Source organism: Centruroides vittatus, unplaced genomic scaffold (genome assembly GCF_030686945.1).
Source record: "Centruroides vittatus isolate TY-2023 unplaced genomic scaffold, ASM3068694v2 contig_377, whole genome shotgun sequence".
Taxonomy (NCBI): Eukaryota; Metazoa; Arthropoda; class Arachnida; order Scorpiones; family Buthidae; genus Centruroides; species Centruroides vittatus.
In genome coordinates this window covers 2388217-2415757 of record NW_027122198.1, presented here as the reverse complement: position 1 = coordinate 2415757, position 27541 = coordinate 2388217, and the positions used below count along the sequence as shown (strand labels likewise).

Genomic DNA, 27541 nt, shown 5'->3' with positions numbered 1-27541 from the left:
GTGAAGGTTTGCAGAAAGACAATTCAAAATCCAAATCTTTGAAAATATTGCCATTCAACAAACCTCCCCGTATGGGAGAATGCCAATCGAACAAGTTTCATTTGACAAATCCTGGAAAAGGCAAAATTTACCAGCCAGCTAAGTCTACAAACCCTATTTTCTGCTTTGGATATTTTCTCATCCAAAACACTTTTAAATGATGTTGTTACCACTGCGTCTAGTGGTCGTAATTTGCGTGTCATATATATGGTAAGCCAAGCAAATGGTATTCCTTTGCAAGTAAAATTAAGACCCTTATTCATTCACAATCAATAGAACAAGTCTTTCCTCACCTGAATGAATTCATTCCACAAAACATTGCAACTGTATTAGGATTACATTTCTACCTCTTTCCCAGATGTAATTTCTTGGCTCGTTTTTTCCCCTTTAACTGACAAAACTTTCAGTCGATTAGTGTTGACACACAAAATATTGGTCTGATTGGCATTAAAAATCTTAGATGGACTAAAGGCATATTTTTCCATCATGGTGGTTGGCTTAAAGTCTTATCTAATTGGTTCTTATCAAAAGCTGCTGCTTACCAAAACTAGTTGATTCCGATGTCTTTAAAGTCACTGTATTTTCAAAAATTCATAGTAGAAGTCTTTTGTTGCCATTGTTTTTCTTTTATTGTTCCACAAACTGATGTGCAAGTTTTGAAAACTGTTTTTTTAAGTGGCATTGGCTGGCTATGAACTTTTTAATTTGATTTTGTCAGAGAACTTGTTCATTAATAAGTTTTTCTGGTAGATTTACCATTGTCTATGTATGGTATATCCTGTACTGGTTTTTATTTGAAAAGCATTAGTAATAAGAAAATATAATTCTGTTAAACAGCCCACATTTTATCCATTGGATTATTGCTTAATCTAACTTCTACACTCCGCGACAATAGTATAACCCACCCCTCTAATTTTTTATATTTACGGTAAAACTAAATATAAGTAAATAAATTCCTAACGCGCCAGCATTGTTCACTTGATTCTAGAACTATGGTATATATATAGTTTCGTTCCGATGTTGCTTTGTTACGCAGCGGCAAAGTTATTGGTTTGATAGCGGACAAAAGTATAACCCATTCGTCTCATTGGCTCAAGCAGCTCGGTGCACTGGACATGTCAATTCATGTTTATACTTGTTTCGTGTCACTCGTAAGTTTTTACGCATAAATAAATTGTTTAAGTTAATAATTGTCTATTTTTTATTTAAAATGCCACGGGGAAAACACTTAAATGAAACTGAAATTGATATAATTAAAAAATTACATTCTGAAAATTATTCTAAGGTCAAAATTGTAAAAATCATCAACAGAAGTCATTGTGTTGTGCGAAATTTTTTAAAAGATCCCGAAAACTATGGTAAGAAAAAAAGGACAGGTCGACTGAGAGCAACTACACCACGAGAAAGAAGATCAATTTTAAGAGTTGCGTCCAATTCTACGCTTACCGCAAGATAAATCGCAGCGGAGGCTGGTGTTGATACGAATTTAAGGAATGTTCAACGTATTATATGTGAGTGTGAACATTTAAAACGTAAGAAATTAACAAAAAAACCGCCGTTGTCTAATAAACATAAAGTAGTTAGATTACAATTTGCAAAAGATCATGTTCAATGGAAAAAAAAGTGGCAAAAAGTTATTTTTTCTGATGAAAAGAAGTTCAATTTAGATGGACCTGATGGTTTTAATTACTATTTTCACGATTTAAGAAAAGATAATTTTATATTGAGCCGTCGACAAGCCGGAGGTGGTAGTGTAATGATATGGTCTGGTATTGGATACTCAGGTAAAATGGATATTAAGTTCTGTTCTGGAAAAATAAATAGTAAACGATATATAGAAGTAATAAACGAGCAAATTAACTCTCATGCAATGCGAATTGCTGGTCCTAATTTAATTTTTCAACAAGATAATGCCAGTATCCATCGTGCAAAGGTAGTTAGAGACTACTTTACTGAAAAAAATATTCAAGTTCTTGAATGGCCAGCGTATTCTCCTGACTTGAACATAATTGAGAATTGTTGGGGAAATTTATCACGAGCTGTCTATCGTGGATCAAGACAATTTACTTCTGTTGAAGAGTTAAAGAAGGTGATAGTTGACGAGTGGCAAAATATAAATCAAGACATAATTAAAAAGCTATATGACAGTTTACCGGACCGAATGATTGAGGTGATAAGTAAAAGTGGTGGATCTACTAAATATTAATCTATATGAATGATTATTGTTTGTTATATTTTTCTCGAATTTTTATTTAAATTTCATTACCTGGGTTATACTTTTGTCACACTGCAAAACTCAATATCATTTGTATTTGGTTAATTATGCATTTAATAAATGATGTATTGGTAGTATAATAAACTTACTAACACCCAAATTTTGTGTATTAGTAATATATTAATATAACTATAATTCTTTATCAGATATGAAAAAATTAGGGGGGTGGGTTATACTCTTGTTGCGGAGTGTATGTACAAAAATTTACATGGTGGTTGAATAGTTTTTTAACTCTATTTTTAGTCATGTATTTGTCATTTTTATGTAAGAGATGCTAATCAGTTGTATTAATTTTTACTTAACATATGAGAATTTTCAATAGCAACTGTTCTAAAACCTTTCTCAACAAAAACAATTCATTGTTTCTCAAGTGTTTAATTTTGTGAATTTAACATCAAACTGAGTTTCTTAATAGATAATCTTTATATAATCTCTATATATCTTTCACACTGTCATTATACTGTGATCTCCTAATCTTTTCTTGAATGGAGTGTTACTCACTTCTCTTTTTTTGTCACTTCCTTACTTATTACTTTCTAACAATTGATACCTTCCTGTTTGCCTTAGCTTTTTTTTGTGTGAATATGGGAAAATATATCAGAGGCAAAGTCTCGCCACCTAGGTCTACTTATGTCGAACAATACTACACGAACGTGGCATGTCAAAAAAAAAAAAAAACAAAGAACATGCAAAATGATTGGCTTTAAAATGAGGTATTTTAATAGATGGTTTTAATTTGATAATATATACATCAAATTTGATTTATACTTAATGATGAGATTGATTGAAGTTAACTACATACTATGGTAAGTGACAGCCATGCAAAAGAATGCCTAACGACCAGTGCCCAATTTAGGGTTACGGGCGCTATAGGTCAACATTTTGTAACAAGTCTGTCTGTATTCTTGTAATAAGAAATTACACAATTTTAATGGAATTAATTCTGGTAAACTGTTGCAAAGACAACTTCTCTACTTCTTTATCAAGACTTTTTAACAGACAAAAAGAAAAATAGATTAAACAAAAAATTGTGCTCCCTAGGCTATAGCTTAATTGGCCCGTTTGGTAATTGGGCACTGCTGCCGTTCTCGATACGGAGGTTCCGTGGGTGGACTACATACTATGGTAAGTGAAGATGGTGGTTTGACGAGTGCCACAGAGTGCATCTAGAATATAAAACAATCTAAGTTTGGTACTACCCAACCTTCTCCATCAAATGTTTAAATCAAGTTGTTGCAGATACTAACTAAAAAACTAAATTTATCATTAATTTTATATAAATAGACAAATCTGTACTAATGATATTTTAGTAAAATCAAAATACTGTCCTATATTTGAATTATGAGTTTGAAATGACTAATTTTAAAAACTTCATGTTTGTTAAGAATGAAATCAGAAATAATTAAGTTGTGTCATTATTATCCAATGATAAAATGTTTTATTAATGTTTCTGGTGTCATTTGCATAAAAACTTCTTGCTCACAATTCTAGCTTTTTTATTTACATTATTGTCATCATTCTCTTCTAACTTTTGTCTTTTTAAAACCACAATTATTCGATACTAGTGCAGTGAAACAAAGATTTTATTAATAAATTTTTGTTATATAAATCACAGTTTAATAAGAGCATGCTAAAACTCATTATTTCAAAAAATAATTACCTGAACTGTACATTAATGAGAACCTTATTTATATAAAGATGAGTGTTTTAGAACAGAATTTGGCAAACAGTGCCAAATAAGAAAAAAAACTACATTGTTATGCAGAGTTCCTCACCGAGCAAATCTGGTCGTTTTTTTTTTGTCTTTGTTTTTCTGAAATTTCTAAGACTTGTTAATTGCATGGATGTCACTTGTGGGAAACTAATGATTACAGCATCATAAAATACAATTTGGTAATTTACTTATCTGGCCCATCGATAGCAATGCTATTTATGTTAAGTTGCAACTGTTTTGATGTAATTTGCAAAGATTCAAAATAAAACCTCAATTATTAGTGTCATCCATATTATAATAACTTTCAATATATTTGTAACCAATCAAATAAGTTTTCCAGTTTGACATTCATTGGTTTCACTTAATGCAAGAAAAACTCTACCTGTATGCAAGGTTCCTTGCCATAAACTACAAATAATTTCATTTTTATCCGAAGGTGGTTGGTTCTCCATCCTTCTAAATGGTGTATTTTTTTTCTAGGCTCACTTTAATGAAAGTAAATGCACTATGCAATTCCCCTTATCACTCTGCAAAAATTAATACATAATTTATTAGATTTTAATTACAATGTAAATATTTATAATACAAAATAGATATGATATTTTAGAATAAATAACTGATTCATGTGTTTTATGAAGTGTACACAATTTTACTAAACTACACATACAAAGAAAACCATAAAAATAGAGTAGAGATTTACAAATGCATATTAAACGAAATTATGAACTTAAAACAATTCTCTCTCTGATCGTTTATTACAGTTACTATTATCGACCGATTATAACTTCACGACACGTAATGTTAACTTTACATGTAGTACGCATCTGAACTTTCTAAAATGCCAATCCGCCAAAACAGTTTGCTCTTCCGGCAGGAAGTTGGATTTTTCTGATTTTGGAATTGCAATTTCAATCCAAAACACCTATAAAAAGTAGAAAATCAAATATTAATATTTCCAAATTTTAATTATACTTATGCTTGTAAATAAATATTTGTATTTTCAAATTTTTGTGCAAACAACAACTATTTTAAACTTATTATGGACAATTTGCAAATTTATTGATTTGAAATTATTTAATTTGTGCAATTAACATAGAAAAAAATGTGTGTTAGGATCTTTGGAGTTAGACCTCTAATCTATTTATTCCCTTTCAGTCTAAGTATAATGATATACGAGGTAGTTACAAAAAGTTCCCAGAATTGATTTATTATTCAAAAGTATGTGTACAATTGATAAATCAAGCAATGTGTCCTTTGGCAACCACATGCTTTTTGCCAATGCTGGTATAGTTGCCAAAAACATTATTGAAAGCTGTCTCACAACAGTGTCTGCAATCCAGATGTTGCACTCTGTATAACCTCGTCTGCATTCTTGAAGTGGCATCCCTTATGGACTCTTTCAACCGAGTGAAGAAGTAGAAATTGCATGAGGTCTGCCGTGAGCATTTGTGGCACCATGTGTTGGCAAATTTGGTGTATGTTCAATTGATCATGCAGGGTGGAATGACAACTTTCAACTGAAATTCCTACTATCTTGGCAATCTGCTCAATTAACTTCTGGCATCACAATCTCGCATACAACCAACACTTTCTCCTCACATGTTGATGCTGACGGACGACCATTTCACAAATCAACAGTGATACACTCTCATCCCTCATGAAAATGTTTTTGCCAGTCATAAACTTGAGAATGCTGTGGAACATTCAACATAGGCATCCTGAAGCATCTTTAAGGTCTCAGAAGGTTTTTTCCCAATAACACACAAAATTTGATATTCACAAGTTCTTCCACGGACATTTTCACCAGACTCCATTTCAGGTTGTCTCATTAACATGACCTTTGGTGAATGGTAACTGTTATCATCTTTGCAGAGAGTATGGATTTGTTTGAACATGTTTCTCTATTTCTGACACATTTGACTAAGACATGCATTACATGTTCTCTTTTTCATTGCCTTTAATTGACTAACCCAACATAATTCTGGAAACTTTTTGAAGCTACCTTGTAAAAGTTTAGTGGTTATAATGGTCTGGACTGGACTCCGGTCACCTACTGCTCAATCGACCCGAACAAAGATGTCCCCGAATCTCATGCCCACGTGTAGGTGTAACCTGATTGGACCCCTGGTCATTAGCTTTCACATGTGCAAAAACAACCAACTCAACTATTTGCTTTAAATATACACACACACATATAAATACAGGGTAATTTATTTGTATAATTTTAAGGTGACCAACTGTCCTCCTTTCGTAAGTTCTGTCCTCCCTCGAAAAGTGTCCTCCTACATGTCCTCCTTTTTGATATTTGAAGACTAATCTGTAAATCTCCATATTTGATTGATGCTGAACCGATTTGTTGCATGTAATGTGATGTGTTTGTATTTGACATGATGGTTCATCAAGGCTCAGTACAGTGCAGCAAAACATGATTATGAAACGCATGTCTCTGCACAAGAGACCTCGAGAGAGTACACTGCATGCAAGTAGCTTTGTTTACTTCTTACTAAAACACAACATGGCACATACGCATGCAGTAGAGATTATTATAGTGTATTATTGTTGCAATGAATAAAATGTTTCTTTTATTTACAATATTTTTTCCTTCAATTTGTGTGTGTCCTCCTTTTCGTCGTAAAAAAGTTGGTCACCTTAATAATTTTCAGTTTGAAAAGTTGTCACAAACTCATCAATTGTACATGTGAGATGCAAAACTCCCTCACTTGTTTACATGCTTTCCATTTTCATGATCTTCAAAAACACAGTTTTCTATGTAGAAGTTAATGTATTTGTCAAACTCAAAGTGGGAGAGATGGTGTCATGGTGAGAAATTAAGCTGGGAAAATGATCAACAAAAAAGTTGAGATTCATAAAACAGGCAATTTCCAGCTTAAATATACAAAAGAAAGGAAAAACACTTTGTGCAATAATAGATAATCTGTCCAGATATCCTGACTTTCAAGTGAGAAAAATCTCCCTCCCTTGATTATGGGCCATCACCCCAGAAGTTTGTAAGTGAATGCTGGAGGAAGTGATAGCCCCATCTTGGGAATAAGAGAGATGCCCATTCTCTCTGACCCAAACTTGGCCCCTAACAACAGATGGGAGCCAATGAATGCAAAAGGAAGAGTTGAATTTTGATCAATCCAAATCACAGATTTTAAGTCCAAATTGTATAAAGCGAACTGACCTCCAAGGACAAGTGTGAGTTGCCGCTATTATAGATAATGTTCATAGCCACTAAGAATCTCGAGTGAGTTGCTGCCATCGTAAAACGTGTTTGTTGTCATCGAGAACCTCCAAGATCGTCATTGCCGAGGATCTTGTCAACATTGGATAGTCGTACCTCATGGACATCTGTCGATTCGACCAGAGAGACTTACTTTCTTCTCCCTTCAACCCTGTGCTTCTCTGGTCAGACCACCCAGTGTCATTCAATCAACCAATCAAGAGCCCCAAAAGTCACCCAAACAAGATCAAAAATCTGTATCCTCACATTGTCTCCTACCTGGACTACCATGTTCCAAGCATCAGCTTCAACTAATTGTAAGAATTTTTTCTTAAAAATAAACACAATTATAATTGTACTGTACATTTGTGTATGTCTCTGTGTCTGTAACCACTACCTCCTTAAGTCTCCATTCTCTTGCATGATCCTGACAGAAGCATGAGAGCTGCAAATAACTTTACTTTGGAACCTATTGTAAGGGTGTTTTACCAACAAAGGTGTCAGGTAATGGCTCACATATGAAGAACAAACTGTGCTGCGACAGCAAAATAATATGGGTCATTTCATTAGTTTCATCATGTGAGAAAAGTGAAGATCATCATCCTCCAAGTTGACTCCATAACACATCAATCAATGTTTGACATTATCCAAAAACAGTGATAATTCTAGGTAAAATTTACTTTTGTAATCCCATTAAGAGTGAAGCAGGAGGAGAGATTAGGTTTACAATAATATAAACATTTTTAGTAATAAAAATGTTTATAATAGTTTTACAATGAATTGGAAAATTCAACAGGTGTGCAGAAATTTGCTTACAAAATTGTTCTCCACTTTTAGCCATGCTGAAAACATCAATTGCAGAGAAAAGTCCAGTTCTGAAGAAAATCTTTCAATGGACCAGGCAGAAAGTGAAGAAACTCTCTCCTGATACACTGATGAGTGAGGTAGTTCTCGATTAGTTTTTAACTTAGAAAACAACAGTTCTCAGGTGCAACAGATACTGGTACAATTATATTTTCAATAATTACTAAAATGTACTACTATTTGCAAGCCACTAAACACTGCTTTTTTCACTTGTATGTAGAGTCACTCATTTGAAAATGTACCTATGTTGCTTACAGTGCATATAAACACTACATTTTGTTTTTGGGTAACATCAAACAATGCATTGGTATGCTGTTTTATGGCAGAGTCAAAAATAACATAGTAGACTAAGTTGTCAATAATACTCAAACTGACAACTTTCAACCTGCTAACCTTCACTATAAAATTGCAAAATCCTTATAAGAATTATAGATTAAAAAAACATTGCAAAAACTTTTACTTAGATATATTGTTTGGCTGATCTGAAATGCAGAATATATTCAAAGCAGAGACTATGCATGCCCAGTATCATATCATTTGATTCTGGAAAATTCTACTTTCAGGATTTGATCAATACAAAAAGAAATAGGGAAAGCACTCTACAAATTTGTTAAAACTTGTTTATTTTTGTTTCATTAAAGCTTTAGTTGTTGATGAAGTAAAGCATGCCTTGCTGACATTAATATCATCTTCATAAACTTAAGTGCATGTGTCACTGTTGTAAAAGTATCAAACATGTCATAGCCAACTTGAAAATTGCAAAATGAGATAAATCCACACTGCTTATGTTGTCTTTTGGTATGGACGGAAGGTAGAGAAATCACTTTCTGCCACAGATGTCATTATTATTTGCATTGTATTGTCATTATTATTTGCAGGCAATACGTCAAATTTTGGAAGCATTTTCAGGTAGAGAAAGAGTCTGCACATCATGTACTAAGTATTACCTTCCTCATCTCCATTTTCACAAACTGTTTTCTTACATTTTGACACTGATTCCTTCAATTGTAAAGACCAAGACATTAAGATTAAATGTAAACTAAATTTTAAGATTTTGACATGCAGATAATTTTGAGAAACCTAAAGTTGGGGATATTTATTAGCAAGAAAAATGAAAATGAGGTTCATTTTTGTATCCAGCCTCTCGAAGTGTCAAAAAATCACCTCAAAATTTGCAACCCATACATAAACATACAATTATCTTACATTACTTATTACCATTTCACCAATGGGGAAACTGGTTAAGAGCATGTATTTTTTTTCTCTTTGCTACCAAAGACAGTCCCTACATAAAAATAAGTAACATTGGCTGTTCCTTATTTTAAAGTCAGTTATTTTTCACTTCAGAATAATAAATTAATGAATCAAATGAAACTGTAATAAGTGCTGTCTATTGTGTTAAATTAAAAAAGATCTTATTCTAATTAAAATCGTAAGTCACTTTGGTACAGTTACCCAAACTGATATTTGGCTTCTTATGATGTGCATTTTGTATATTGGACTAATGCTTGGCACTGCCCTGATTCAATCCCAGGTCCTCAGAGTCATAGCTTGATGATTTAACTGCCTTGGCCATCTGACTGGCATATACATATACATATGTATACACAACACACACGTGTGTGATATTCAGTATACATTCCATTTTGTGGCCTGTCCAATTCTGCCTCTAGGAACTGTGGATTGAATGTAATTTATAGATAAAATTATATATATGTTACCGTTAAAGTATTTAATGCAGTTATTTCATAGAATACCTAGTTATTCCATGGAATAACTGATCGTGTCCGTTAAAGTGTGTAATGTGTTATTAATTTGAGACTTTAACTAGTTATTCTATGAAATAACTAGGTATTCTATACATTAACTAATGAGAGACAGTTAAAGTGTAAAATAAACAATTTATCTAAAATGAAATTAAACTAATGATAGACAATTAAAATGAAAAAGAAGCAATTTATCTAATTTATGCAGCGTATAAATGGTATTTATGGAAACGTACCATAAAATCATTTGTTACAACAAGGATTACTAAAATGACACTTGGAATTACAAAGAACATTATTTTTAAAACAAAAACATTTTTTGTTGACACACTGGGTTTTACACGAACATTTTTTAAATCCCTGACCAGTACCTAAACTTTGAGCTGTAGCAACCGACCGGGGCGATATTGCTACATCCGGTACTCTTCAATTTTAATTAATTTTTGTTCGCAGACACTGAACTGGGATCGGGAATATAATTGTTTTATGCGGGCGTTTCTTGTGCCCAATCGGAAAATCCTTCTTCGGTTATTTTTATGATGATAGCTAAAATAGATTTGGCATCACCTTTTCCTCTGTCAACTTCATGCACTGGGATATGGACGGTAAACCCCACAAAGACTTCAGAATGAGATTTATTCGACATTAATTTCATCTTTTTTGCTTGAATTTCTAAACATTTTTTAGACTTTTCTCTTTCTCTTTGAACATTAAGTTCATTATAACACAATTTGCAGATTTTCTGCTCAACTTCATCTTCTGAAACATAATCTTCCGAACATGATATATGGACAGGCTCCATACATTTGAAGCAAACTATATCTTCACTGCATTCTTTTAAACAGACAACACATACTTTCGTAATGGGATTATTTAATACTGTTTGTTCAACTACTTTTTCATTATCAGGTTGAGAAGAAACATTCATTGCAGTCAAAGTATTTTGTAATTTATCTTCGTCGACCAACGAATTAAGTGCTTCCTTCGGAATGGCAGTTGTTGACAGTCCAACTCTAGCTGCGCAACCAAACATAGCCTCGTAGGGGGGGACCTTTTAATGCCAGAATGGAACGCTCTGTTCTTCATAAACTGGATAAATTTTAACCCGTTACTCCACGAAGTTGACTGGTTGTCTTGCATCCAAGTCGTCAACATATTTTCTATGTCCTGATTGGCTCTCTCTACACTGCCTTGGCTTTGGCTATGTCTTGGTTTGCCATGCACGATCTTAAGCTCTGGCCAAGTTACTTTTAAGTCATCAATAAGTTTGTTACAAAATTCTCTTCCATTGTCCGACTGCAATATACATGGGGCTCCAAACAACAGGAATATATCAAGCAACTGTCCTGCAACTTCTGCTCTCTTTGTTTGAAGAGGTGTTAAAACCAAGAACTTTGTAAGGTGATCTTGATAAACTAAAATGAATTTATAGTTTCCATCAGATTGTGATTGAAAATCTATGAGGTCAACCTGACATCTTGAATTCATATGTGAAAAAATCATGGGCTTAACAACAACATCTTTTCTGCCCGCTTTGCGTTTTTGTTGACAAGATTCACAAAAATTCAAAAAAATCTTAATATCATTTTGCGTAATATTTTTGTAACGACAATTAAGTTCTTTTATCATTCGGTCTCTACCACCGTGCCCAATAGATAAATGAGTTTCGTACAAAATGTCAAACAAAGAATCACTTGAGCAATAAAACATTACATCTGGTGTTGCATTTGTTACTGGGACTATTAATTTTTCTACTCCTTGAACTTCAAGGACATCGTAATGTTGAAGTAACCAATAATCACATGGCACTTTCTTATCTGATGTTTTAGATTTCTTTACATCAGCTATCAAACTTAATAATTTTTCACGGGTGAGCAAAGCACTGTTCTCTTTCACATCACGCTTATTTAGTAAAGATTCAAACTTTTCTTTCATTGCAGCTTTTTTTACGTTATCACTTAAAGAATTCATTGTTCAAGGCAATTTAAGGTCTTAAAAATAATTGCACTTTAACGTAAGCAAACTAAATTAACGTAATAACAAATGACTAAATTATAAAACTTAAAAAAATAAATGTATCTCAATACCTGACACGTGGAAACAGTATTTGACGAACGGCAGCCAGCACTGTACGTGCAAGCAATCGATTAACCGGAATGATCTGGTGCCAACACGCTAAACAAGTTCTCTTCCTATGGCCTGGAATAGTTCATAAATGCAGTAGGGGTGGAAGGTAAATGTATTTGTCGTGTGAGATATATGATATAGATTATTTTACACTTTAACGGGCTGCAGATCGTTATTCTATGAAATAACTAGTTAAACCATGAAATACAAGAGAGTTTTACACTTTAACGGACACGATCAGTTATTCCATGGAATAACTAGGTATTCTATGAAATAACGGATTTCATAATTTAACGGTAACATATATATTTTAATGTTACATAACTAGAAAAGAGTAGTACATCTAAGTTAGGTTCTTCCTTCTCATTCCTATGGTTCTTTTACTTTGTAGCTTTGCAAATGTTTTATGTGAATAACATAACTAAAGAGCAGGCATTAAAAAGCATAAAATAAATTTATTTACTTTTTATAACTTTGAAAATTGCACAAAGATGTAAAAATACATAAATTATAAATGATGATTATTATTATTTGAAAATCTTTGATGATTTGCAATGCACGAATAATTAATTAGAAAGTTAAAGATCTTAATGAAAAATATTGTAATACATAATTACTAGTGATGTAACGAGTATTCGGCCTATTCGGCCTATTTTTCACTATTCAGCCGAATACCGAATATTTAAATCACTATTCGGCCGAATACCGAATACCTAAAAACAGGAGTAAGAAATAACAAAAACACAATAAATTAATCATTTTTGTAACTTTTATTAATGCTGAACATTAAACTATAATTACTAAAGTTAATAAGAAATGGCATCTAACTCTAGTATTAAATTATTTCGTAGTTAAATAATATTATAGCTTTTATCTAGCCCGATATCTTATGGCATTGATGGCGTGTAGGTTAGAATGTATCGGGCATTAATGTTATTGTTTAGTTAATTATGTTATATTCGTATTCGCGTATATTTTAATATTTATACGATATTTTAAAATGAGTTACGAAATGTTTTATTGAAACTTATCGTATTTAATGAAAGAATTATTTATCTATTTCTAGAAGATGAGTAACTAGTATATAATTTATTTTATATATAAAGCAAAGAATGAGCATTTTTCATTATATACAAAAAATAACATTTGAAATCATGTTAATTTTAAAAATATTGACAAAAACAATAGCAACAAAATATCACAAATAGAAACTCCCCAATAATATATTTAAACTGTTCCACAAATGGGGAGAAACTAGACCATATTATGTCACCACTAAAGTATATCTTTAGAGTACTATTCAGTCTACAAATACATAGTAAAAACAAAATTTTAGTGTTTAATTAAAGAGTTAAAAAGATTGATTGCAAATAAAATAACTTATAAGTTATAACTTACGTCTAAATACCAACAACTGCCGAATCATAGCGGGCTATTTACGGCTATTACATAAATTATAAACCAATTTGGCAGTAGAGATACACGTTAGGCTCCATCTCATATTAACTTTAATAATTATAATTTAATTAATTAATTTAAATAATTTAGACCTACTGGAAGAAAAAATCGTAGTGACAGCGGGCCAATAGAGAGCACGGTGCACGATCTTTGCCATAATGCGGTTTGCGTGCCAATTTTCGTACGTGCGTTAATCAAGCCGAATAGTTTGGCCAAATATTCGGCCATTCGGCAACGCTCCTGGCCAAATATTCGGTATTCAGCCACGCTCCTAGCCGAATATTCGGTATTCGGTTGAGGCCGAATATACTATTCGTTACATCACTAATAATTACAGAATATTTTAAGATTATTTATATCATCATTAATTTTATACATTAAGCAAGTATTTTCTTAAGGAAAAAACTGCATCCAATTAAATTTAATTGAAATTTTTATGAGTCAGATAAATTATTCACAAATTATCTCAAACATTTTCCAAAAATCAAATTTACCTTCTAAAAACACAAATGCATCAATTACACCAACTGAAGATTCTGAAAAGGAAATGTGCAAGATTATAAATTCTATAAACCATATCAATATTTCAGTTAACATAACAACAACTTAAATATATTTAATATTACACAGCATTTGTGAATTAAGTATTTTTTGATTAATTTTAAATTTTTAATTAACTAATAATTTTCTTTGTAATCTTTGTAAAATTTATAATCAATCAATACAATTGGTGTCATACACAATCAAATTTGACATAATGCGTAACCAGACTATTCAAGACCCCCTGAATATAGACTTAGAAACATAAATAAATAATTTTATTACAGCTTTATCAAAAATTTGGAGGAGAACAATGTTAAAAGACAGATTAAAAGAACAATAGTTAATTAAGAAATTTATACTAAATGACTATCCGAATAGATTATTGGCAAAATGGATTAAAATTTATAAAGAAAATAGATTTAAGGTTAAATTTAAAAAACAATGATAAATACATATCCATTCCTTATATATAGGGTGTATTCGAATATAAAAATTTTTTTTACTAAATGTGATATAGTAAAATTACTAAATGACATAGTATTGTCTGCAAAGTAAAGAATAAAGTAGATTTTAATGTAAAGTACAATGATCAAATTAAATTGCAAAATATAAATTTTTCAGGTCTTGTGTATAAGTTAAATTATACTATACTTGTAGTGATTATATAGGAGAAATTAAACAAATATGAAGAGCAGGACTGAAGGAACATGAAGCAGCCATTTGGTTAAAATATCATCAGTCCTCATGCTTCCCTCGTTGCAAAGAGAATAATTGTGAAATTAGTACCGGTAATATTAAAATACAGTATAGAGAAAACGATGTATTTTTGCTGTGGTTTAGAGAGCATATTGCAATAATACAATGTAAAAATTGGCTTAATTTAAATCACAGAATGGAGATTAATCCTATATGGTATGACATACTTCTCAACTATATTGTACGGAAAGTTGTTCGGAAAGTTCGCGGCCTGAAATAGAACAACAAACAAAATAATATTAAATTTTTTTATTTTTCAATGTAGTCTCCTTTGTTAGCAATGCACTTATTCCAGCGATGTTCTAGCTTTTTTATGCCATCATAATAGGTCGATTTGTCAAAGTGTGTAAAATACTCATTCACTTCAGAGATGACTTCGTCATTTGAGTGGAATCTCTTTCCAGCCAAGAAAGTTTTTGGTTCGAAAAAAGGTGGAAGCACTGGAGGCTAAATCAGGTGAGTACAGTGGATGTGGAACTAATTGGAAGCGAAGTTCGTTTCTCTTTTGTTCAGTGATTCTGGCAGAATGTGCAGGTGCATTATCGTGGTGGAACAGAACCTTTTTCTTCTTCAAGTGTGGCCTCTTTTCTTCCATTTCTTTCTTCAGTTTTTCCAAAAGTTCACAGTAATAGACAACATTGATGGTCTTTCCTCTTTCTAGGTGGTCAATAAAGATTTAGCATCAGTGGGGAAAGTGGTGGCCTCGGTTATGCCTTTAGCATAACCGAGGCCACCACTTTCCCTGCTGATGGAACTGTCTTTGACTCCTTTGGTGGTGGCGAACTGTGGTGTTTCCATTGTTTTGACTGTTCTTTTGTTTCAGGAGTGTAGTAGTGGATCCACGTTTCGCCAGTAGTCACAAACCAACGCAAGAAATCCTGTGGGTTTTTCTGGTAGAAGTCCAAACACTCCTTTGACATCAAAGTGCGAACACGTTTTTGCTCGGCGGTCAGCAGATGCGGCACCCATTTTGCTGAGACCTTCGTCATACCCAAATTTTCGGTTAGGATGTGGTGCACTCGGTCGACAGAAATGCGTGTTGTCTCAGCTATCTCACGCGTTTTCAAACAGCGATCTGCTAACACCAAATCATGGACTTTGTCAATATTTTCTTCAGTGACAACAGTTGACGGCCGTCCGCTGCGAGGGTCATCTTCCACACTCTCTCTGCCAGATTTAAAAAGGGCTGTTCGTTTTTTCACAGTGGTATACAAAGGAGCAGACTCTCCCAAAACTTCATCCATGTCAGCTTTGATTTGAGATGGGGTCAACTCCTTTTTCGTCAGGTATTTTATGACCACACAAGTCTCCGTCTTCTCCATTTTTGACAAAGCATGTGCACACTGACTGTCTGCTAAGCTGTTGTGGCAAAACTTTACGACAAATCAAGCGGAAATTGGTATCGTATCTTTAGCAAAGATGGCTGAATTATTTCTGCCAAAAATTAAATTGATCGTAGCGCCGCATATAGGCAAGGCCGCGAACTTTCCGAACAGCCCTCGTAAATGCAAACTGGGAGAAAACAAGTTGTATGACTAATTTGTTGGAAGGTTAGTGTTTTGTATCTTATATTTTTTGTAATTAATATATCTAATAAGTTGTTTATGCATTCTTTTGTGAATTTTATAGCCTGAGGAGGGATTAAAAAAGTTTAATATGAAATGCATTGCTATTTATAAAGAAAAAGAATAAAATAGCTGTTTTTTTAAAAAAAATCTTGGTTTCTGATTTAATGCGGATGTTAGAAAAGAAAAAAGACGCAAAGTTTCACTAGTCTTATGTTTTATAGCTGTTTGGTTTTTAACATCACTTCCTGCTTTCCTATCCAAATTTGAAGTGTTACTCATAACATCACTAGAAGTGTAGTGCATGGGATTCCCATTGCAGCGTGATATTCTGCTGTTTTGTTTTTTTTTTTTTTTTTGGAAGTGCACTTTGTGATTCAATTTTATGCCAAATGTCGAAATAAGTGGACTGGAGTTTTTATCGCCACTTTGGTGATTTTTACACTATGAAGTAGTGCCTTGCCTTCTGTCACAGTTTAAAATAAAATTGGATTTTTCACATTCAATTTTAACATGTTCTTCATACAGAAAAAAAGCAACCAAAAATTGTCGATATTTGAATTCTACTACATTCCTTTTAGCAGACGATCTCTCTCTTCTCTTCCCCGAGATTCCACATGCAAACAAAGATCATATGTTAATATAATATGGTTATGGTCGGTTGTCACAACAATAGAAAAAAAAATAAATAAAAATATATTCAAAATTGTAAGTGTATTAAGTGTACTGTAGCCTAATATATTTATTTAAAATAAATTCAGGGTTCCTACTCAAATTTTTGTTTTAAATTTCACAACTTTCCCTGAGCAACTTTGCAAATTCTTGACCCTCACATCCTTTACTGTATGGCACAATGACTAAATAAAACAGAATTTCACTTATTATGCACATATGCTGTTGCTTCTCCAACTTTTAAATTAGTTATTTCTTCTAATTAACAGTTATATATTTTTTATTACCATTGAATTATTAAAAATAAAATGTTTTATTAAACATGTATATAAAAGATATACGTACTTAACACCTTACTCTTGCCGAGAAAAAATATATTTATTTGCAACAAACAAACGTTTTCAGCCTGCTTCACAGGCCATCTTCAGGCTTCAATATTTTATTTTGATTGTACCTTATTTAATTTTGAATTTGAATTTTTGTATTCCATGGATGGAATTTTAATTTCAAATGTATTCCAAGCCTGAAGATGGCCTGTGAAGCAGGCTGAAAACGTTTGTTTGTTGCAAATAAATATATTTTTTCTCGGCAAGAGTAAGGTGTTAAGTACGTATATCTATAATGATTTGCTGAGTGCTTTATAATATTAATGTGTATATAAAAGTTTTTTCTTCCAATAGCAAGACTAGTGATTTTTAATCACATCTCTTTTAATTATCTGCAATAAACAGTGACTAAAATTAAAATAATCCAGTCTATTTGCCTAATTAAGAGACATGATAAAGATCACCAGTCTTGTTATTGGAAGAAGAATCCTTTACATAATATTTGTTCCATTTTAATAATTTTTATTAAACAGTTTATGAATTAAGTAAATAAAAATAATGTATCCTGTTATTAATCCACAACTATAAAAAAATGGCTTTGAAAAAAGAAAAAAAGTCTTTATTTATTTATTATTCATTACAAATCCTGTAGAATCCTGTACAGAAGTATAAATTCATTAAATTTGCCACTTAATACATTTCCAAAACTTTATTAATATTTTATAAACTGCAAAAAAATTAGAAATTGTTTTGTTAATCAAAATTAATAAAATGAATATTGATAAATAATTTTAATTTAAATGGTATTATTTATAATTTTTTTTAATCAGTTCATTAATACCTACCTCCAAATAGTGTGAGTAACTAAATGGTAATTGTGAGGGATTCAGAGACAGTAAAAATATTTTTTTTAAATTTTTATTAATGTTATATTATTAACAGTATTATAGGATTTTTCACTCAAATTCATAATACTGCATAATTAATACAGCTGTTTTAAAATCTAAAAGTGTTTAAATTAAAAGATCAATAATTAATATTGCCATGTTATATTTGGGACTTAATTCAATCCCTTGGTGTTTTGCAATACTCTTCATCTCTTTCCATTTTATAATAAACAATTAATATTAGCTTTAAAATTAATCAATACTATTAGTAAAAGAACTAAATGTCTGTAACAATTGTTTGAACATTAAGCAAAATTTTAAAAAAATACACAATGTGTTGTTCACAATTTATAATGTCTGATTTTGATTGATTTTAAAATATTACTCTATTGCAGGGATGGTCAACCTTTTTGAGTCCGCATGCCATATTGTAAGCATACTTAGCTTTAAAGATGCTAATGCGTGCCAAAGTCTTAGACTCCTAATAACGATATTTAAAGAAATTAAACGAATACCCTTTAATTCAAATAAATGTCAAAAATCTGATTGAAAAAAGGATGATCAGGTGATAAACAGAAAGGATGATTTAAAAAAAAAACCAAAAATTATATGATACATTACGTGCCAGATGATTTCTCTTATGTGCCACTTTGGGCACGCGTGCCATAGGTTCGCCACCCCTGCTCTATTGCATTGTAAGAACGCAAGTCATATGTGTAATACAACTTACTTATTAAATGTAAAATTTTTAAAAAATGTAAAAATTAAAATTAGCTCATTTGATATAGTTACGCAAAGTTTAAATTTCTTAAGAACTTGGTCTCTAGGCATAGTAACAAAAAACTTGAATAGCACCTGTGTATTCTTTACATTTCTATTATACACACCCCCACACATTAAGCCAACATTTCACTATAATAGTTTTAATATTATCAACAGCGTATCTTTTAAACTGTAAGAAAAACTTTTTCCAGTTTTTCAAAAATTGTATTATCTATATCAGCATTTCTCAACCTGAGGGTCACGATGATATTAAAGGGGGATCGTGAAACAATAATGAAATCATTTTATCAGAAAAAATTATTTATTATAAACTTATAAACATTTTACTTACAATAAGTACACATGTAAAGAAAACAAATTAATGAGATGGTTGCATTTGTTTTCATTTAAAATTTTATCCATATGTGGATCTATGTTAGAAAAACACAAAAGCAAATTGTTTTCGAGTGATAAAAGACGATTCCTGTATTTAGTTTTCAGCACAACCATAGACAAAAAACTCTTTTCACAGAGATAAGACGTGGTAAAAGGCATTAATATTTTCAATGCTTCTGTGACCAAATTTCCATATTGATGTCAACGAGCAAGCCAAAATGTATTTAAATCTTCACATGTAAATTGCAGTTGTAGTGTTTTGTCGGCAGATATTTCAATGAGCTAGTTGTGAATCTCAACTGATAACTTAGCAGCAGCAACAACATTTTTACTAAATGGATTCAGTACCCATCTCTTGGAGAAATCATTTTTATCTTCTGGGAAATACTCCGTCAACTGAGTTTTTAGCCCACGCAAATGCATCTTCATGCAATCCAAACTGTGGTGAATAATAGTGTCTTGTTCATTCAAATTTTTCTCAATATAATCCAAAGTGAGTAGGAACATATCCAAATTTTGCTTTGAAGGCGAATAATCCAGATATCAAGTTTCTTAATGAACGCATGAACTCTGTCTGTCATTAATAAAATGTTTTTATCACATCCTTATAAATGCATGTTCAAGTTTTTTAAATGCAAAAATACATCAGCTAAGTAAGCCAACAACAACATACATTCATTATTCTGTAAAAACAATGAGAATGGTGTTTGTTTATCCTGGAAAAATATTATTAATTGATCTCGCAATTCCAATACCTGGGTTAACACTTTCCCTTGCGATAACCATCTAACTTCTGTTATTATTCCTTTGGGTGGGGGTCATAAAATATTAATTTTATTTATATTTACTATTTAGGGGAGCTAAGAACGTTGAGAATCGCTGATCTACATGCCTCTAAGTACAAAATATCCCAAGATCATGCATTAATCCAGCATTTCTCAAACTTTACCTTCTGGTAGACCCCAGTAATAAAAAAAATTTTTGGTACACTCCCTAGAGTAGAATTTAATTTTTTTATATATATATAATAAAATATTAATAAATGTGTCTCAAAATAATGTCTTTGTTTTAAACATTTTTATCTAATTTAAATGTTTTTAACTTAAGATTTTAGTGTGTGTTTTTTAATACAAGTAAATATAAGAAATATTTTTTTTAATTTGCACAATATACATTAATATTCTTTATCCCTTGTATAAATTCAAGGATTCCTGTCAACACATTTGCAGACCCACAATAATCTGTGGACCACACACTGTTGAGAAATCTATCTGAATTATCTCAAACACCTGGATATGAAAATTTTTACTATTCAGCACAACACACTGTGCAAAAGTTTTCAGTGTTTTCAGAAGATGCTTTCAATGATATCAGATAAGAAAAAAGTTAAGCATCTCAAGAAAGATAGATTGATGGGAGAAGGCAATGCAACTTTTGGGCAATCTGCCAAGGAGGAATGCCTCGTGAGAGGACTTTCTACAGGAAACTGATCTTATTTAAATGTTAGATACTTGAAGAAAACCCAGAAAACTGTATATGGCTAGCCCACTGGTGAGATGCAAACATGCAATCAACTATCAGTGTTTATCTACTCGGTCATTGATGGGCTAAGCACATAAGGAAGTCATTATTAATTACCAGGGTCCAGATCCAACTTTTTGTTTTAGAAGTTCAATTTCAAAAAATTATAATGTTTTAACTCAAGAGAAAAATTCATACAAATTGTGTGAAGTTTTCTCTTGAGTTAGAACAATTGTTGGCGTGACATCCACCGTATGTATTTAAATTACCTTATAATGTTTTAATAAAATTATTTAAAATGTAAATGTACATAATTTTTCCTATTAATTTTTTAAAATCATTTAACTTAAATAAAGTGTGGGAGTGCTTTAGAAGTTAGATAAAATGGCCAAAGTGGGAAAATAATTTCAGTAATATGAAAACTTTCTTGCCAAATCTGAAATTTTCCTTTTTTAAAGTATTTTTTGATGTTCATTACTTGAAGTTTGTTTTTAACTGAAATTTTTGATATTTATAAAAATTCATTCTGAAGTCATTGTCATAAATAAACATTACATTTTTGGATATCAAAAGGTGGGTTAAAAGGCCTGTGCTAAAAATAAAAGTAATCATTCTTAGCATTGACTTCAACTTTATTCCTATTAATCAATATATTATTGAATACATCAAGTTTATAACTGTATATGCTATCTTATGATGATGACACATATCTAAATTAAAGCATTCTTTTAGTCTAATATATTTTTATGTTAACTTATCAGTTTAGTGTTGCTTAGCAAATTGTATGTTAGACTTATTTAATTATTTGTATGATTTAATTTGAATTTTCCAAACTATTTATAATAATTGTTAATTGATTTATGAATTATAATTTTGTTTTGTGTGCAATAATTTTCAGGAAAATTTTGTGTGTGTTTGGAAAAAATTTTGGGTCCTGAAAATATTTTATAGTCTGCTTGTAAGTTGCATTGCACTACATTATTTCTTGCTGCCTACAGACAGCATCACTTGGTCAGCCATACAGTCAGCAATCAAAATCAGCAAGAAAGCAAGGAGACAAATTTCCTGACTTTCCATGACTCTTTTCAAATAGTAATGAAAATCCTTAAATTTTCTTTATTAAAATTTGAAATTAATAAAGTTACTTGAAGCATATTTCTAAGTTAACATTTATATTCAATTGATCTGGTCTAGGTTATGCATTACATGAAATTTGATTCCATGATGTCATCTTCACACCAATTGGCATGAGATGACAATTTACTTTTTCTGTTGACTGTACTGTACATATATAGGATATGGTGTAATTAGAGGTACAGTATATTTGTAAGATGCAAAAACTCCTCCATAAGCAATGGAATAAAGATTCTTTTGGGCCTCCCCCGTTACAATCTGTGCACTTGCCACTTTCTTGAATATGTTTTTCCAAATTTGCTTGAAAGAACTGAGAGACTTAGTTGATGCTTCATGTTTTTTTGTATTCCACCTGCATAGAGTCTAAGAGTTTTTGATAGGCCTAGACTATGGCAATTTAGGTGCATTGTCCGTCTTTTAGGGTCTTGAATGATCTTTCGACAATGGAGATGGGGTATCATGTCCATCCATAACAGAATTTTCTGCCCTTACGGTATTGTCTTGGGCATTCGTGATCTGAGCCAAAATGAAGACTTCGTACACTCCCAAATTTATCAATATACTGTCATGCCAGATACTTGTTTGGTTTGTGGTTTAAAGCAGGGTTTCCAACAGGGTCAATGAAAGTTTGGAGGTGGTTGATAAAACTTTGCTAATATGAAAAACTTATTTAAAAATATTAACAATTTTACATATTTTTTTTGCTCTCAAGTAAATGTAGAAAGATGACTTTAAAGTGCATAGGAGGCTGTTGCATATATATTTATATACAGTATAATATATATAATTTTGAAAGGGGTCGATGCAAAAAATTTTCTTAAAAGGGGTCAATACATGGAAAGGGTTGGGAATCCTTGGTTTAAAGCAATTTTGGTCAGGAACATCAGACTTGTTTTTACAATGATAGTATTCCATTCAAAGAATTTGATCCCAATTGATAGGCATGTATGTTTTGTCATTTATCATCAAACAAACTGTATTTCTGATCAAGTATTTTGGTAAATTTTTCTACAGTTCTGTTTTGCTGTTGCTCCCAATCCACATTGTACTTGGATGTCTGCCTTTTTGGTATGATTTTTTAGATCATTGATTTTGATCTAATTGTAGATCATCTTTGATAACCCAAGTTTGCAGGCTCCGTTCCGACGGAGACATTTAAGTTTTCAATTTGTTTTTTTGATAACTTTAACCACTCTGGGCATCAACACGGTCCTCAAACACCAGATTTTTTTCTGGGGCTCAGTGGTTCCACATTTGACATACCTTCTAAATTTTTATTGTATTTCTTAGAATTCCCTCTTTCATAAAATAACAATATATGAAGTAAGTTCTAGAGCAAGTTCTCAACTATACCATTGAAAAAGTGCATAATATGAATGCCAAAAGCTACTGATTCAGATTGCTTCAGTTTTGAAGCTACAACCATTAGCTTCATATAGCATTTGTGTAGTCATTGTTATGTGTAAAATATATTAAATTTCCTGTCATAAAACCAAAGCAAACTGATGATTTTTTTCTTAGATATTTCTTAAGAACTGACAAAATTCTAATACAAAGTCCAAAATAAAAAAAAAACAACAAATTACTTTTAATATGGGCATCTTAGCAAGGACTCACAATGAGAACAAGATCAGAACTTTACTTTGGAGTCATCATTGTTAATTTTTAAGACTAGTTTTTAAATCATGCAAAAGTGAGATCTGAGAAATCTGATTTAAAAAAACAGCTATAAAAAGATTTAAATATTTCAAACCTATGTCTTTCTTCTGTAATGTTTTTTTCTTTGCTTGCTGAGTGAAAGTATATGCTTCTTTTGCTAATGACTGCACAAAAAGTTCCTGTAAAAGAAAGAAAAAAAACCTATTTAAAACTTTATGTCTGGATAATACTGATCAATTATTATTTGAAATATATAGAAATGTATCAAAACCCAAACACAACCAACCAAATTAAGTCGTATGTTTTATGGTTATTTTAATGCTACAACTTATTGAAAATGGCTATTGCCATATGATCCTTAATTAATTGACGACTAGTAACTTAATTTGATCTAAAACTAGTAGGTGGCTGACCAGAATTTAAAACTTAAGTTTCTCAAAAACTTCATCCTAAATAAAGAAACTAACTGTAAACCACTTTGTTCCACTAATATATCGAGTTTTCCCATCTATAGAGGTTTTATGAAGTTACAACATTGTCTTGTTTGATAGCACAAAATAACAAAAATGTGGATATTTACAATTATGAAGTGTAGCACATGCAACATATTAGGTATCTTTTGTAAGTAAGCTAACGTATTTAAGGTATTAACACTCATGCTACTGCTGCTCGAATAAAAAACTATACTTTTTTACACATAAATGTTATGAAAATGCCTTTTTAACATTATTTAACTATATATTTAATGGTTTTATTATTTATTATTTTAATTCATGCAATATAATTGTTTTTTCATATGCCTAGTACCCGAATAAAGTGTCAGGTACTAAGCAAATGAATTTACTAATCATTTACCATCTGATATTGCAAAGTTTACTATGTTATATCATATAGCTTACACAAGAATTGCAAAATTTACAAAATCAAGTGTGTTTGAATACATTACTCAAAAATGTAGAAATATCTTTTTAATAATTTAAATTCATATACCAATAGCCAAGGGACACACTAAATTTAAAATGTTAAAAAGTTTGCCACTTAACTCTTCAGCTGCACCGACATCAAGTTTTAGTACCAGAATCCATTTGCGTCAATATCCTCAACAAGAATTTTCTTCACAACATAGGCATGTACCAAAAGCATCGTCTTACTTAAATATTCACGTATACAGCAGCCAACAACACTTAATTTTGCTTGGCACGCCTTACCACACTTTACAAAACCAAAATGTCTGCCAAACAACCATTTTTGTTTTGTTTCTAATAGAAGAACAAAGACTTCAAAAATATTTGAGACAGAGCATTAGCAAAGCCTGTTTTATATGGCTTATAGAATTGTGTTCATTCTCAAAATCTGTTTGATTAATTTCGATTAAACTTTGCCATTTTCCATTAATTGAGACAAGGAATCCAAAAATGTAATAAAAAATGGGGGTCTACAACTTCGTTTTCAAGACATAAGGTCATAGCTTGAGCACACACAAAAAAGTGATGTCCAGCAATGTTCCACAGTCACTATGTACTGTACACTATGTCACAGTATGCCTTCTATGGGCTTTTAGAATTGAATTTGTTCTCAAAATTTAATGGGCCAATTTTGATAAAATAAAAACTTTACCATTTTCCATTAATTGCGATGCAGAATCCAAAAATGTAATCAGGGTCCATTTTAACGTAAAAGAAATCCACAACTTCATTATCAATATACAGAGGTATTAAAGTGACAGAATCTCTCAATGTAACTAAGCACGCCTAATGGAATTTTGGCCTAGGGGTCAAGAACAAAAACAACTGCTTTGTGTGCACCTAACAAAAAATAGGAACAAAAAACAAACAAAACACGAAATCAAACAAGCAATTATTTATTGCCCATCAGTCCATCATCACAGTGTTGGGCTCTTCACCTCAAATTAGTACTGTAGTGTCTTGTCTCCGTACACAATACTTTTCCTTTAATAATAGTGTTGTGCTAGTCATCTAACTCATTTAGGGAAAAATTTTAGAATTGAAATAATATGGCTACTGGTAAAAACCGGAAGTTCGCATATATAGTTAATTGGGGGTTTTCTACCCCTAAGGTTTCCATATCTGGTCTCGTCTTTCATGTATCTAACTCCTTTCTCGAGATTAAGATAAGACATACAGACAACCGTGGGAATTTATAGGTCTACAATTTTTTCAAATTGCAGTCCAACAATTGATGGCATTGCTTTGTTTCTAGATTCTTTTTTTCCATTTCTGCATCAATTCCGTCACAATACGACACAGTCGAGCCACGTCCTAGTAAAATACGACAAGGATAACGCAAACTGCCCGACATATTCGAAGGAACCACTTTCTTTTTATAAGTAGGCAAAAGACTGTCCAGTGCAATAAAAACAAAAAACCAGTCCCACCACAATTTTAACTCAAGCAGAACAACAATGCTCAGAAAACGAATCAGTCATTCCTTACAAACAGAGTCTTCTGCAAATAAAAAATGTTCGTTGGACGAACGTCACCCACATCCGCTCACAAACGAGCACATTTAATCAAACTATGGCAGAAAAATAGGCACTGCAGAAAACATCTATTATAAAATATTTCTTCGTTTTCATTTTTTCAATTGTCGAATTTTTGCACAAAAATAAAATTTCCAACAAGGCTCTATTACCTCGACACGGCTTCGGCTTTGCCATCGGGTACAATAGCAGATGCAAACGACATCGTTGAGACATTAATGGCCACGGAGCACACCCTTGAGTGCAAAAAAGTCAAAGGAACAGCACCTGTAAATACGATCCTCGGCAAGACATAGTCTCCCAAAATCGGCTGCACACTCCACCAAGACTATGGCATTCAACTATTTAGCCGGGGTGACCGTTCCAGCTTCGAGTAGCCTGCTGGACCTCCGGCGACGTACTCAACGTCTTATGTTTTAGAAATATGGGGGCGAGCGCCAAGGCTCCGACGACGACAAGCAGGAACGAAACAGAGCAGAAAGAACAGGCAGTAGTACCGGTTTGAGGTAAAATCTGTTTTCAGTCGGTAGAAGTTAACATATTTATTATTTGTCATAAACACTGACAATGGCACCCGTAACTCGACCACGACAGTTAGGCACACGACAGGCTTAGTGGAACACGTGGCACGATTCCCCATATACGTGCTCTCCGACGCAACCAAGCAACAGTGCCCGGAAGTAGGCTATTTTGGGAGGCCACATCCGGCCAAGGATCACATTGGGAAATGCGGTACTTTTGACCTTTCCGCTCATGCAGGCACGTTCCGTGGCTCCGTCGAGGTTGCCACGGCATCATTCGCACTCAATCTTACCTGCCGTCGGGCACAGGTACGTTAAACTTTAAGTACCGACACACCATCACACAAAATGCAATTCGTCGACAGAAAACATAAAAATAATAACGTATCCATAACTTAACGCAACCGAATTTCTCGATAAATTCGCATTCGTAATGCTGCGAAACATGGCGGGTAAGTTTTGAATTTTAAGCAATTTTGCAGCAAATAAATTCAATTCGGTTACCGGTGCATTCACGTTATTTCGAGAAATTTATTTTTTTATATGAAACGTCGTAATATAAATGTGCTTCTATTTATCTGCGAAGGAAACTCTACGCACTCAAACTCGGAAAGTTACCGACCGTGGCTTTGGCCACCAGCAGAACGGCTTCTTGACTGGCAAGGGTGACGTCCGGATCCAGCTTCATCAGAGTCTTGACTCTGGACAGAGGAATTCTCGTCAGTTTGTCGGGCTTGTCGTCCGTTCGCTCGTCCATCTCGGCTCCGTCGCCCGAATCCTCCAAATTTGCCGCCATTTTCTTTTCCGCCGTCTGTTGCCAACTCGCAGAT

The 27541-nt window shown here is 32.4% G+C and overlaps 1 protein-coding gene across 1 annotated transcript; it reads right to left on the bottom strand.

Moving 5' to 3' along the window:
- Nucleotides 1-4656: 4656 nt before the first annotated feature.
- On the bottom strand, nt 4657-27541 carry PolE4 (DNA polymerase epsilon subunit 4). The gene is made up of 4 exons (XM_067270773.1): nt 27334-27541; nt 23785-23869; nt 13964-14005; nt 4657-4950 (listed from the first exon to the last, which is right to left on the bottom strand). The coding sequence occupies exons 1-4, from the start codon at nt 27505-27507 to the stop codon at nt 4937-4939; spliced, it is 315 nt and encodes a 104-aa protein (XP_067126874.1). The 5' UTR covers nt 27508-27541; the 3' UTR covers nt 4657-4936.